The 14,070-nt window shown below is 50.7% G+C and overlaps 1 protein-coding gene across 3 annotated transcripts in view; it reads right to left on the reverse strand.

Annotated features, from left to right (window-relative positions):
- The window catches only part of HK2 (hexokinase 2), a 57,821-nt gene extending 44,200 nt beyond the window's left edge, over positions 1–13,621 (reverse strand). The window contains exons 1-2 of one of the 3 annotated variants that reach the window (XM_046660909.1): positions 13,089–13,621; positions 675–804 (exon numbers count right to left, since the gene is read on the reverse strand). In XM_046660909.1, the coding sequence (XP_046516865.1) occupies positions 675–695 (21 nt within the window). In that variant the 5' untranslated portion in view covers positions 696–804; positions 13,089–13,621. The remainder of the gene's footprint in view (positions 1–674; positions 805–13,088) is intronic. The other 2 variants (XM_046660906.1, XM_046660908.1) reach the window with 2 other exon arrangements.
- Between the last annotated feature and the right edge of the window lie 449 nt (positions 13,622–14,070).

Here is a 14,070-nt window from a genome sequence, read left to right on the forward strand (position 1 = left end):
GGCTGCTTCTCTAAATCTCTATCAGGGGGAAAGAGGGGAAGGAGGGGGCACTCCAGGCTGGGGAACCAGAGGCAGCCCAGCTGCAAAGCCTGGCCGAGGTGTGGGAAGGCCACCTGCCTGCTTGGAGGCAAGGGTGTGTATTAAAGAGATAGCAGTTTTAGATGTCTGTTTAGCAATCTTGAGATTAGAACTTCCTCATTGGGCAATTCTGGTCAGTTTCTTTCTTCCCATATCACACCAGTCTGACCTACCCTCTTCCTCTCTAGAATTGCAGATAGAGGCAGGAGAAGCTCTAAAGAGAAATTAACCCTACGCTTTATGAAATAAGTTAACACCCCAAATGGGGAGCTCAGCTCCTTAAGTGCCCGCATTTTCCTCCAGACTAGCACTAAAAGGAGGAGAAATTGTGTCATAGCCATGACGTAAGGAATGGCGGGAGCAAAAGGTCACCCTCACAGAGGCTCCACTTCAACGTGCGCAGTGGCCTAGGTGGGGCAGACACAGCCCCAGCCAGGTATGGGGAAGCCCCAAAAGGAAAGGCCTGGAGGTGAGAGCCGGAAAGGGAACTTAGAGAAAATGAGGCCAGGGAGTAGCCTTGACCAAGGTCACACACTTGAGACTAGATCACCCAGATGCCTCACTCCACTGTCAAAAACAATAAATGACAATCCTACCACTGGTCCAGAAGGGCCCATCTCATCTTCCAGGCCAAGTCTGATTGAATGGCTGGTGACCACGGCCCGGATCCTGAGGCCACCTGATCCGGTCCCAGTGGGAAAATGGTCCTGATCAAACTATTTATATCTAGAAGAGAGCAATATTCCAACTTTGAGAGTTTGTTAAATAAAGGACTACAAATTCTACCTTGAATATCTTAAGTGGTTTCAAAGGAAATTAGACAAAAACCTTAAACTTCAACTTCTAAATCTGTAAGAGTCATATCACTTAACCCCTGGATCCCTGACCACTGCTGGGACCCCAGCGTCCCCCGTTTTAGAGCCTTTATTAAAAACCAATTATATGCAAAGCGCTAGAGTACATGGAAGCATAATTTAAAAAGAAACCAATTCTGGAGATGGAGAGTGGTGAAGGTTGCACAACAAAGTGAATTTACTTAATGCCATTCAATTGTACACTTTAAAATGGTTAAAATGGTAAATTTTATGATATCTATGGATATGTATATACATAGTAGCACAATCAAAACATTTTTTTAAAGAAATCAAGATTCCTGCTCTCAGAACTTTACAAGATAGCAAAGAACTCAATTCATAGTATAGACTCAATAAATGCCTCTGAAATGAATGGAGGGGTGGGTCTTAATAGATCAAGAAAAGTAAGCACAGGGGCAGGCCCGGTGGCGCAGCGGTTAAGTGTGCACGTTTCTCTTCGGCGGCCCAGGGTTCGCCAGTTTGGATCCCGGGTGCGGACACGGCACCGCTTGTCAAGCCGTGCTGTGGTAGGCGTCCCACATATAAAGTAGAGGAAGATGGGCACGGATGTTAGCTCAGGCCAGTCTTCCTCAGCAAAACGAGGAGGATTGGCAGCAGATGTTAGTTCAGGGCTAATCTTCCTCAAAAAAAAAAAGAAAGAAAGAAAAGTAAGCACCGTAGAAGGCAGCTCATGGGAAGTGTTACAGGGTAAGTGGTCGATGAAACTGGCATTCAGGGGCGATTGCCTCTGGGCTGAGGACATACATATACCTAGATGACATACATGTTAGTGGATCTGGAGACGGTAGAGACACTGTGTGAAAAGGCTCAGAAGGTGTGGGCAAGCCCAAGATCTTGGAACAAGATTATGAATTCTAGGACCAGAAAACTGCTCACCTCACTACATTACATTAGCTCCCTACTGCAATACCTTCATACTAGTATGATTTAATCCTATCAATTTTAATCAAAGGATCACGGGAAGGATCATAAAGATCACCCCACCATACGAAGTTGCTGTGTTGTTCACCGACCAGTCAGTTCTCTGCAGGGTTTAGTGTCAGGAGAAAGTGTGGCTGCCCAGACTCACTGTGTTTCCTGCTACGGGCCAATGAAATTCAGGTGACTCCCTCAAAGAGAGCTGTCCTTTTTGCCTTGACTGTCAGGAAGCTCAGAACTCTGTACTCAACTCCAGTGAACTACCTTTAGTCTAAGTTTTTTGGTAATCAACACTGCCTGTTCCACGACTCTTGTTCAGGAAGTTCTCTTACTGAAAGCTGAACCATCACCTGACCCTTTTAGTAAGCAGACAGAAAATAAACAATACATGATCAAGCAAGTGTTCACCAGTCATTTCTACAGGACACACCCTCCTGGTAGAAGGGCGAACTCAAGTGACCAAATCGAATAAGAAAGTGACTCCACAATCATGTAAGCATCAGGAGCAGGCTCACAGGGGCATCCTGAGGTACAGGTGGACTTCTTTTCTCCAGCCTTTGGGTATTTCTGATTTAATACCTAGAAAAACTCCAGGGGGCCTGGAATGAACACTAGCTAATTCCCACCTTTTAGATTCTTCTAGACCCCAAGAAGACCAACTGATTAAATTTCAGCTTCCCTAGCACTCACATTCTTGTCCTGAAGATATAACCAGGTCACCTACATATTAGGCCAAGGCCCCAAGGCTCCAACCTGGCCTTCTGGAAAGAAATTTGGGAAGGACCACACCCTCTTGAAGTGAAGGGCTTTGACTAGTTTCATCTGCTTTAATTCAACCACAGCCAGGACAGGGTTGGGGGGTGAAAGGGCAGGGACACTGGACAGCAAGAAGAATGCACTGGCTACCGCCACCTGTAACAACATCCATAGGCAGATCTCACAACATAAGGTTGGGTAAGAGAAGCCAGACACAAATGGAACATGCCGTATGAGTCCATTTATATTAAGTACAGAAATAGATCTATGCTGGTAGAGTCAGGATAGCAATTACACTTAGTGGGGGTTAGTGCTGGTGCTGGTTATGATCTGTTACTGGATCTGGGTGGTGGTTACCCAGTGTGTTATTTCCTAAGTATATTACACTTCAATTAAAAAAACAGAAGAAGGAAAAAGGGCAGAGGGCACTGGTCAGAGGGCCAAAGGAGATCAAAGACGTCAAAAGAGGTCAAACCAAAAGGAAGAGCCAAAGTCTAGATGCAGCCATACGCAGCCTTCCAGGGAGTATGTGCTGACACACGCTTGCAATTTACTTTCAAAAGAATCTCCTATTTTTGCATTATTCCTTTGCCAGTGTTTTACTGCAAATCTTTGACGAGGAAACCAAGGCTTGGAGAAGCTTCCCCAAGCCACAGGTGATGTCCCTGGCAGGACCCACAACATCCGGGGGCCAGTTGAGTGGCCTGACCTGAGGCACAGGTGCAACCAACCTGCAAAGCCAGGTATCTGCTGTCAGTGACCTCATTAATAATGCCTTCACAGACTCCTCCTGGGAGGACCAAGGCTGTGCAAAGAGCAAGTTTAGCCTGTAAAGTTGCCAAGACAAGGCCAGATGTTTCTGATTGAAAAAAAAAAAAAAGATGAGTCGGGGAGGAAAAGACACAGCAGATTCTGGATTCGTTAAGTCTCCTGTCCTCTGAAACACAGCTAACCAAAAGTAACAGATTTGCCACAACACTTTCTTCAGATGGAACACAGCAGACCCTCATTGGTGCCACCACCGTGCCACCTCAGGGAGATTCCGGCTCTGACGCATCATGCGCTCAGGAGCCTGGGGCGCCAGGGCGAGTGTGGAGCTGACGGAGGAGGCTCACCCGCCACTCCTCCAAGATCCTGTTGCCCCATCCGTGAGTCACATGGTTTCCTGTTCTTCCAGTTCTTGCTCTCAGCTGCATCGAGTTACAGCCAGACAGACCTCAGGTGGCAGCACCTGTCAGGGGTCCAGGAGATGGGCATTTGGGACCCTCCTGTCCTCAGATGCTCTGTTCTGACTGTGGGGCAGCAGGGCAAAGGAGTAATACTTCCCAGATGGCCATGACCATGGCACAGCTCATTTACCAACACATACTGATGGAGCACTAATGCACTGAGGATCCTGGGATAAAGAAGACCCCAATCTTTGTCTGCAAGGGGCTCAGTCTATCGTCAAGAGGCAAATATGTCAATAAGTAATTACAAACTGAAGCTAAGGACAGAGAGTAAGCAGTTTCTTTCAATGTAATAAAATACAGTATGCACAGCATAACGACGTTTCAGTCAACGATGGAACACATATACAATGGTGGTCCCATAAGACTAGTATCATACAGGCTAGGTGTGTAGTAGGCTGTACCATCTTGGTTTAGTGTTAAGTACACTCTAGGATGCTCACACAGTGATGAAATCGCCAACAACGTGTTTCTCTGAACGCGTTCCTGTCGTTAAGCAACACATGACTATACAGATTTATAATCCCTTAAATCACACACATCCATATCAATCTGAGGAGCATTTGTCTTGAAAAGGTTAGGAACATGTGTACGTGCTGATCTCATGCCTAGAATGTTCTCCTCCTCTGGCCTAATAAACTCCCACTTGCCTTCAGCACAAATGGCCTCTCCCCAAATCCCTCGGCAGGTGATGCCAACACACTTTTGTCACCTTGTGTCTCTCGCCCCCCCTCACTGGTCCCAGAGGACTAAAGGCACTGACTCCATGTTCCCAACTTCGTGTTTGTGATCCAGCGGCTACCTGAGTACTGAGATAGAGTAGTGCTCAAGATATATTTGCTATGGTAACATACGAGGGGCTGCGGGAATGCTGGAGAGAAGGCGGGGAGAGGGACCCGGGTGAAGGGTGACCTGGGTGAAAGGGAAGAACTGGCTACTCCAGACTGCCAGATGCTCAGAGCCTGACCCGGTTCTTCAGGCCTGGGCCCTCACTGCACGTGATCCTGGCAGCACCATCATTTCCTCTGCATTACCTGGCTGCCCAGGCCAGTTCCCCAGGCTCCCTAGGGGTCAGACTCTGCCTCTCCTGGACAGCCCCATGCCAGGACCAGAGTCTACCCCTGAGCGTCTTGCCTACAGGGGCATCTAAACTTCCCACTCCTGTCTTCTGCCAACCGTCCACCTGCTGAACCAAATCCCCTTGGGCCTGTCCTTCTGCACCGTCCAGCTGCAGACCCTCCCAGTCTGCCCCACGCACCCCACATGACACCCACCACGGGCAGGGCAATCATCTGTCCGAGTTTGCCCAAGACAATCCCAGTTTACATATGGTAGCAGCATAACCATTAATAGTGTCCCCTTTTACTCTGAAAACTGGCCCAGTTAAGACAATAATTTATAGGGTCACCCTAGGTACAGGCCACAAAGCAAATCCTGCCTTTATTCTTGGGGAGCCCACACCTGAATGATGAGAACTCAAGCTGCACGAATGGTGCTGAAAGGACACAGGATGGGGATGGAGAAACTGGGTTCCAGCTCTGGGGCTTGTCCTGTGTAAGCTGTGGCTGGTCCCTGAGGACACAGCACCTGGTTTCCTCATCTGTAAAATGAAGGGTTTGGACTACATGATCCCAAAGGTGCCTTCCCAGCTGACACCTGACTCACAGCCCCATGAAAACTGAAACACAACCGGCCATCTCTAGGTGTTCTGGGAAGCACCATGCTGGGGTTAAGAGCCTGGGCTCCAGAGTCAGGATGCCTGGGTTTGAACTCTGGCTTGGCCTTGAGCAAGGTACTGTCCCTTCCTGTGCCTCAGTGTCTTCATCTGAGTAACAGGGAATAATAATGTCTACCCTGGAGGCTGCTGGAGGATGCCCTAAGTTCTCGTAGAGCACATAGACAGAGCCCCGTGCTTAGTAAGCACTGTATCTGCTTGTTACTTTGAGACCTTTGGGAATTGAGAGGAAGAGGAACTGACAGGACATGGCTGGAAGGCTTCAGGAAAGGGGTTGAGACAGGAAAACTTGGGAGGAAGCAGGAGGAAGTCCTTCAAATGGGAAAAAGAAAAAGTGGCAGCTTCAAATGCCCTATTTAACCCTAATTAAAGCTGTCTGACAGCTTATCTGGCTTTATTCCTTTGTTTATCAGACCTTATGAAGATGCCAGAAGGAAGAGGCTGGGAATAAGGCCTTTTAAGAACATGAGCCACCTCCAGGCCTCTCGGGAGGCTGAGCTGAGGGATGAGGAGAGGCGAGAAGGCCTGGGTGGGGGTGGGGGGGGCACACCAAGGGCTCCTAAGGCCAAGTTCTCAGCCCTGACTTTTCTCTTGGTTAACTCTGGGATAAGCTTTGACGGAGCCACCTACAGAGAAGGAATGTCAAGGAAATGCTTAGAGATCCACAGAGGAAAGTGCAAAAACCACGGCCATCCCTAAAAGAGGGCAGCACTTCAGGGGAAATGAGATTCTCTGGCTCTTGTTCCCGTGGCAACAAGGCCAAGACTCCCGACTGGGTTTGCAAAAGACAAAGGCTGTAGTATGGGGGAGTAGAGTGTGGGTTCTACACAGAGGGTCCCCTGGGGCTTTGTCAAGAACCCCAGGCACTGCAGCATCACGTGGGGGGGGCACACTGGACAGTCCAGATCTGCATAGGAAAGACAAAGAGCTCTCTGCTGAGACGCAAGTTGGCCGGGGATCTTCCACCCTATGTGCCAAAAAAATGTGCAAACTACTCTTCCCTTCAGTGAAACACCACAGGTTGAGTGGGACCGAAACCTCCAAGCCCTGGTCCTGTGACTCGCCAACACAAGGCACCTTAAGCAGCTTCCCCAGTGGGAAGCGAGAGTCTGGGGCAGATGTGAGGAAGAGTGAGCAAGCATCTCATAGACCAACTCCAGCGTCAGTGGCCTCAGCAACTGCCCTCAGAGCCTCTGCCCTCTGCCCTCTGCCTTCTGGGGGAGGTACCAGGGGGAGAGGATGAGGTTTCTGCAGTGAAAAGCGGCTGAACCAATGCTGTGATTATTCAGTGCAGCTGTGTCTCTCATGACTTCCCAAGGAGGACGCTTCAACCTGAGGTGCACCAACGGCCAGGGCATCTCAGAGACCCCCAATGGGGATGCTATCTCCCCAGGGGACCAGAAGGAAAGCAAGACAGAGGAAAAGCTCGAGGTTGGGTCTCCTGTGCCGGCAAAGAGGAGGTTTCAGAAGTCGAGAGGGCAGCGAGGATGCTTCCTTATTCCTTGTCTGTCGGAAGTTTCCATCCGTCTGCCCTCCCTGTCCTCTGCTCTAATCTGACATCAGACAGAGAGCATAAATGGGCCAAAACCCATACGCCCTCAAGCCCTCGGGAAAAAACCAGCAGGGCCTCTTCTGCTCCTGCCCAGATGGATAGCACAGCAGGGTATCTCAGAGTGTGTCTTTCTCTATGCACTAATATTTCACCCATAAAGTATTGACCATGTGTCACTCATAGCTCTAAGAGCTTCACATAGATTAGCTTTCTTTAATCCTTACAACAACCCTATTAAGGTGTCATCCAGACACTCTTCATTTTACAAGAGGAAGAAACTGAGGCCTAGAGAGGTTAAATTAACAGGTGCGAGTTCACACAATCGGTTAGGTGGTGAGCCAGGATTCAACCCCAGGGCCCCCGGTTCTATACCTCACAGTGCAGCCTCTCCCCATGACCGCTGGACTGCCCCTCAGAGGATGTCACCGGCCCCTCTTCTCTGCTCCCAGCTATGACAGCTCCTGAGCTCATGTTCCGCTAGCTCAGGTGCTCGCCTTGCTCAGAGGCCTGGTGGATGCCTGGCCTCCACGAAAACCCCAGCAACAGCCAGGGTGAGATTCTCCCAGGGACAAGTGAGCAAACTTCTCCCCCACTGGCTCCCTGGAGTTCTTACATTGCACACATTTTTCTGGTTGAGGACAGAAAAACAGTAACCCGGGTGACCTAAACTTCAGCCAGGGGTCACAGACATCTGCCGACCCCTGTGGTCTGCAGACTCACCTTAAATTCATCCTTTGTAAAAGGCCACTTCCCTTCATCACTGTCCCATGAAAAGGCACACTGAGAGCTGAGAGCCATGGTCCTAGTCGCAGCTACCACTAACTACCGGTATGACCATGAGCAAAGCACTACAAAACCGAAAGAGGGGACGGACTATGTTCTCCTAACACAGTTTCTCAACCAATAGATATTTGGGGCCAGAAAAGTCTTTGTTGTGGGGGCGCTGTCCTGTGCATTGTTAGGACGTTTAGCATCAACCCTCCGCTCTACTTACTAGATACAGTAACACATCCTCATTCACCAGCCTTGTAACAACCGAAAATGTCTCCAGACATGGCCAAAGTTCACTGAGGAGCAAAATTGCTAACAGTTGAAAACCACTGCTCTAAAGGAATACTATAAAAAAAACATTCTTCCTCTTTACGATAGGCTGGGATAGGCCCTCACAAAAGATCACCCTGCCCAAAATATCAACAGCACTGAGGCTGAGAGACCTGCTTTAGCAGGAAGCAGAAACATCCACTCCAGCACAAGGAAGCACGCCTGTGATCCACAGTGTATGATTCAGACACAGCCAGTGAACTCCGGGATTGGATTTGCCACCCGCCACCCCCACTGCTTTGGAAAAGAAAGACAGACAACAAACAGGGCTGGAAAACAAACCAAACTTGCTGACTTCAAAACTCAACAATGATAATGCAGAACCTGTTATCAAGAGTGGCCTTTTCAACTGGAAGTATCTCAACAAAGGAAGCCAGTTTTCTGGGGTTCCTTGTCTCCTTACTCTGGCTGCCAGATTTTTCGAGAAAACTGTTTTGGTTTGTGTTGTCTTGATTCCCCCTGGAAAAGGGCCCCTAACTGCCCTCAAACTCCTCAGGGTGCTGGAAATGTTCAACTTTGAAAAATGATATTAAAAAAAAAAATGCTGGCTTTGTCTGAGGAGCCTCAGAGGAAATTTTAATTCATTTGGGGGTAAAGAAGAAAGTTTCCTAGCACTCTCTGAAATACAAGTTTGGCGAGAATGGATGGTTATCAAAAGCTACAAAATATCCCTACTACCATCACTTGTCTTCTGAGCTGGGAAGGGACAGTATTAGGATACTAAGTATTAGGTTACAAGTTGAACAAATGAGACAAATTGTTCGTGTCAATGTCAGTCAAAAATAATCTTAAAGTTTTAATCAGTAGTTTACCCCTAGTAAATTAATCCCTTATCTGAAGATTAAGGCACATAGTAGGTGCTTAAAACATATCAATCAGGGCTCCCTGGAGGTCCCAAACTCACCACTCCATGGTAATGCACCCTCTCTTGACTGCTACAGCCCCGAGGGACTGGGAAGTATCTTCTCCTGGAGTCTTATCTCACCAGACAAGTGAAAGGTGTCTTAGTTTCAATATCCCACAGAGTATCCAGAGGGCCTGGTACCCACAGTAGGTTCTCAAACAACATTCAAACTCTTGTTTATCTTGACTGTCAGGGGCTCTATTGAATCTTTCTGCTTCCAAGATATTCCCTCCTCTCTTAAGTCCAGAGGTGAAAGCTATCCCTCACTATACAGCAAGGAGCCCAAGTGAGCTATCTATGTTCCAGGAATAGAGCGAATATATACCCTTCTATGCGTGTTACACAAATTGGTCAATGGCCAAAGGAAGGCATGTATACTTCATTTCACTTCCATGTTTACCTCAATTAATAAAAAGAATCCTCTATCTCTCCACAGACAGGACTTAAAGCCTCGGTTGCTAGAGGACAGGAAATGCCCTCTCCTCTTAGGATTACCTCAGGTGTTGATGAAGGCATAGCCCACTGCCTTTCCCTCTAAGGGGCCACCTATCCACCCATCCCTTCTGCCAGGGACTAGCATTTGTCCCTAATAGCCTCTCACTCTCTACTTCCTGCAGCCCTTGCTCAGCTTCTTTCCCCAGGAAGGTCTCCTCTATTCTTGCACTCCCTGAGCACCTCACCAGTGGTCAGAAACTGTGGCTACAAAGGTAAACAGCCAGGATTCTCCCTGCCCTGAGGAAGGAAGTGGAACTGAAAACTACCAGCTCCTATGTACAGTGGAATGACAAATGCCACCAGAGGGCAAAAGCACCTAGTGTGAACGCGCATGACGGTTAGAGGAATGGTGCTTCCCCTCTTAGGGGTATGAAGATAGAGATGAGACTGAGGCGACGAGTGAGTACGCAGAGTCTTAAAAGGCTTCTGAAATGATCCAGAATGAGACTGGAAACAAAGAAACCCTAGGAGGCCTCTGAAGTAACCAGAGACCGGTTGACAAAGGTGTAGCAATCGCAAAGGAAAGTCAGTGAAATGAGTCCAGGGCTCTCAGCCAGAAGGGCCAGAGGGTACTGGTGTCATTAATCTAACCAAGAGGAGAGCTAGCTGCATTTCTGGACATGCTGAGTGAGGGTGCTGCCAGTATCCAAGAGTGAATGCAGACACGGGCCAGGACAGAGTCCGCTAATGTCCCCAGAGCCAGCAAGTGTCATCAAGAGCATGGGGCTCTGGAGCCGAACTGCATGGCTTCAATTCCCAGCTCTTACAAAAAAGCTAGTGACTGTGGACAGGTTACTCTGTGCCTCGGTTCCTTACCAGTAAACAGGGATGCTGAAAATAGTTGCATCTACTTCATGGGCTTGTTGTGAATGTTGATGAGCTAATACATGTAAAGAACTTAAAACAGTGCCTGGTACACAGTAGATGCTACATGTGTTTGCTCTTGAGTTTCAAAATGTCAATCAGCAAAAGTGAGCAAGTAACCCTTACTCTCCTCCTAATGGCACAAAACCCTGGGCTTGTCGATCAGGAGACAAGCGATCCCGAAGAGTCTAGCTGCTGGCAGGTGACTCTAAGCTTTCTGTGCCTCACACTACAATCCAGAATATGTGAGATGATGGGGATTTCAGAAGAGTCCAAATCAAGGCCTTTTCAAAAGACTGTAAAATTAAACTCAAGCTTCATTTCATCCTTTTCTCCTAATTCTTCCTTCTGGCAGCAACTTGGAAAGATGCTTCGAAAATATTCTCTCTGGTTCTCTTCCTACTTCCTATCAAATTGCAGCTGAACTCAAACAGCTCGCTCACCTAAGCCAGGAGGCTTAGTCCCCAGCTGACACCTGCTGAGTGAAAGGCTGGACTCAATTCTGCCCCCATTGGTAATTTAGAGGAAATACATCCAAGTGTCCCCGAGACACTTCACAGGCTGAAAGGCAGCTGCAAGAGCAGAGAAGAGAAGCCTACAAGAAAGACTCTTCCACACTGCTGGACACATCACAACACCACAAAGTGGACAAGGCCACTGATGCCACCCCCGTTTTACAAGAAGAAATCGGTGGTCCAGAGGGGTGAAGTGACTTCCTCAGGGTCCTGTGGTTAATACACCACAAAACCGAGATCAGAACTCATTTCCAGATAGCCTGGCTAATTCTTTCCACTCTGGGCCCAAAGAGATGACCCCATTCCAGACTGGGAGGGTGGGATGACTCCACAATTCTGGCATAGCTTCCCTCCTCTGGAATGGGGGAGAATAAATTTGTAAAAAGAATTAAAATGTCCTGGGGCAATATTCACCCAACTGAGAATACCTCCCCTGGATTAATGATCCTCCAGCTTTGTATTTTAGGATTTGCCCAGAGATGAGCCTTCCCCAAGGGTTAACTCACTTCTTGGGCAGACAAGCCCAACGAAGTTGCCAAGATCCTGCCGGCTCACAGACACGTTCTTAAATAAACCGAATTAAAGGGCTCAGCAGAGCCACATCCCAGGAACGAGTTAGAGAGTAACAGCCGTTTATAAGCAGAGTAAAACTCAACTAAACCAGCCGTCCTCTGCTCCCTACTCCAGTCTGAGGCTGGGTAATGTCATGCTTTATTTGGGGGTTCATCTGCCACAGCTCTGAAAACACCAAAAGGGTAACCCACTATCCTCTCCTTTGCTCTCAGGATCCCCAGAATGGGAGTACAAGTAGGTCACCCTACCGAACAATAATACTAAGACATTTTCCCAAAAATGTGGTCCCACTAAGAAACAGAAATTTCAAGTATGTAATTGAGTAACGCTCGGTCATTGCCTCACAGCTCTAGACACCCCCACCCCCGCCCCAGCTCATTCTCTCTTCTCAAGTCTTAGCTGATGCCCAGGGCCAGGAGCCAATCCTGAAATCCCAAGCATTTCTGAAACTCAATTCTCCCCAGAGAGAGCGCGCCTCGGGCTCAGCCCAGCCCCACCCCCACCCCATACCCGGAGGCACCGAGAGCTGGGCTCCTGGCTGGGCCAGAGGCTCTTTCTTATGTAAATGACCTGGCTGGAGGCACAGCTCGGGCTTTGGGGGCTGCTGAGAGAGAGGTGGGCACAGACAGGTCGGGGCCTAGGAAAGGAAAAAGCTCGTTTTAGGAACAAGAACCTCAAGAAGACAGGAAAATATGTGTGTGGAGAAGGGGGGGTCCTCTCCGAGTAACTTTGAGGAGCACGAGAAGTAACCAAAGTCCGCCCCCCACTTGGAGGCGGGCCCGGGGGACTCAGGCTGACGGTCTGGAGGCAGATCGTAGGGGGATGTCCGCCCCTAGCGGAGCCTCAGTTCCGGGGAGGGGGCGCGGCGGGCGAAGCTCCTCTGCCCCGGTCCCAGCTCCTTCCCGGATCGGCTTCTCCCTAAGCCCACCTCAGCAAGGCCGTGAGGAACGTCAAGAGGAACCGCAAGTCCCCAAAAAGCAGTCCCTCCGCGCAGGAAGCTCCAGGCAGCCCCACGCGGCAGCCGAGCCTCCTCCCCAAGCCACTACTCTCCCCACGTGCTCTCACCGGAACTCCGGCTGCGAAAGGGGGGCTCCTCCCACGTGGGCACAGCAGCCTAAGACTACGTGCTGGGTGACCAGCCCCTCCAGAAACATAGAAAAAAAGAGCGCGAGTGCGCGCAGAAGGGCAGGGAGGTAGAGAGCCGCGCGGTGCGCGAGCCCCGGAGCCTCGCACGCGCGCACACGCCGGCCGATGCCTAGCGGACGTGGCTTCTCGCGCCTGGGAGTTTCCCGGCCGCCCTGACTTCCTCTGTGTCCTCGGCCCGGAATGGGGTGGGCGCGGGTCCCCGCAGGGTCAAACAGGTGAGTCCTGGCCGGCCGGGACCCCGGAGAGAGGGCCGGGGACCACGCAACTTTCGGGACCCCGGAGAGAGGGCCGGGGACCACGCAACTTTGTCAGAGGAGAGCCAGCCGCCCCCGGCCGCGCTTACTTACCTTCTGCACTTGGTCATGGTTGAGCTCCGTGAAAAAGTAGGCGAGCAGATGCGAGGCGATCATCCTGCCGCAGCCCGACAGCGCCGAGTTGGGAAACCGAGGCCGGAGCGCGTGCGGGGAGCGGGGAGGGCGGCGCGGTAGGACCGCTTTATACCCGGGCTTGGCGGCGGGGCCCGGTGCGCTGAGTCCGGGCGGCACACAAAAAAAAGGCTAACGGCGATGGCGCACCCGGCTGGAGGGTCTCGGGTCTCTAGAAACAGGTTTTGGGAGTCACAAGTATAGAAAGCGCCCAAGAATCACTCCCGGCGACGTGTCGGGTTGTCCCACCGTCAGGGCGCTAACTTTAGCTGCAAGATCACTAAGGCTTTAGTTGGGAAAAACTGCAGCCTGGCGGCACTAGGGCGATCGGACCTCTCTGGCTCACACGCGCACTGTTCTCGCCCACGGATCTTCTCAGTCGGGTGACACAGCGGTGCTAGCGGCGGCCGGGGACTCCTGCGCTGGAGTTTCATGCAACAATGTGGCTTATTGAAGAGCTGCCGGCTCGCGGGCCGCGGGTCAGTGACGCGCACACGCCCATTGGCTGCTCGGGGAGGGTGTGTGCGCCCACGGGCCGCCCACCGCCGCGGAGCAGCCAATCAGGGAGCACGGCCCGCGGGCGCGGCCGATCTGACACCGGAGCCGGCGAGCAGGAGGGTAGCGCCCGGGGCTGGAGGCGGGGCGGGGCGGCAAGGATGGGACGTGTGGTCCGTGGTGAGAAGCTGGGGCGGAAAGGCGCATGAGCCAGCGCCGCGTCAGGCTAAGCTATGGGTGGGGGGCGCATGATCACAGACCTGGAGTGTAGGGCGACTGGAAAGACGGGTCATGGGACCAGCACACGCCCTGTGCGGGGAGAGAGACGCCATCTGACATCTCGGGGTCATGTGAGGGGCCCCCACGGCCAGGTCACATTTCTAAAGCACCTTAGTTTTCACCTGTTTTG

Source organism: Equus quagga, chromosome 5 (assembly GCF_021613505.1).
Source record: "Equus quagga isolate Etosha38 chromosome 5, UCLA_HA_Equagga_1.0, whole genome shotgun sequence".
Lineage (NCBI taxonomy): Eukaryota > Metazoa > Chordata > Mammalia > Perissodactyla > Equidae > Equus > Equus quagga.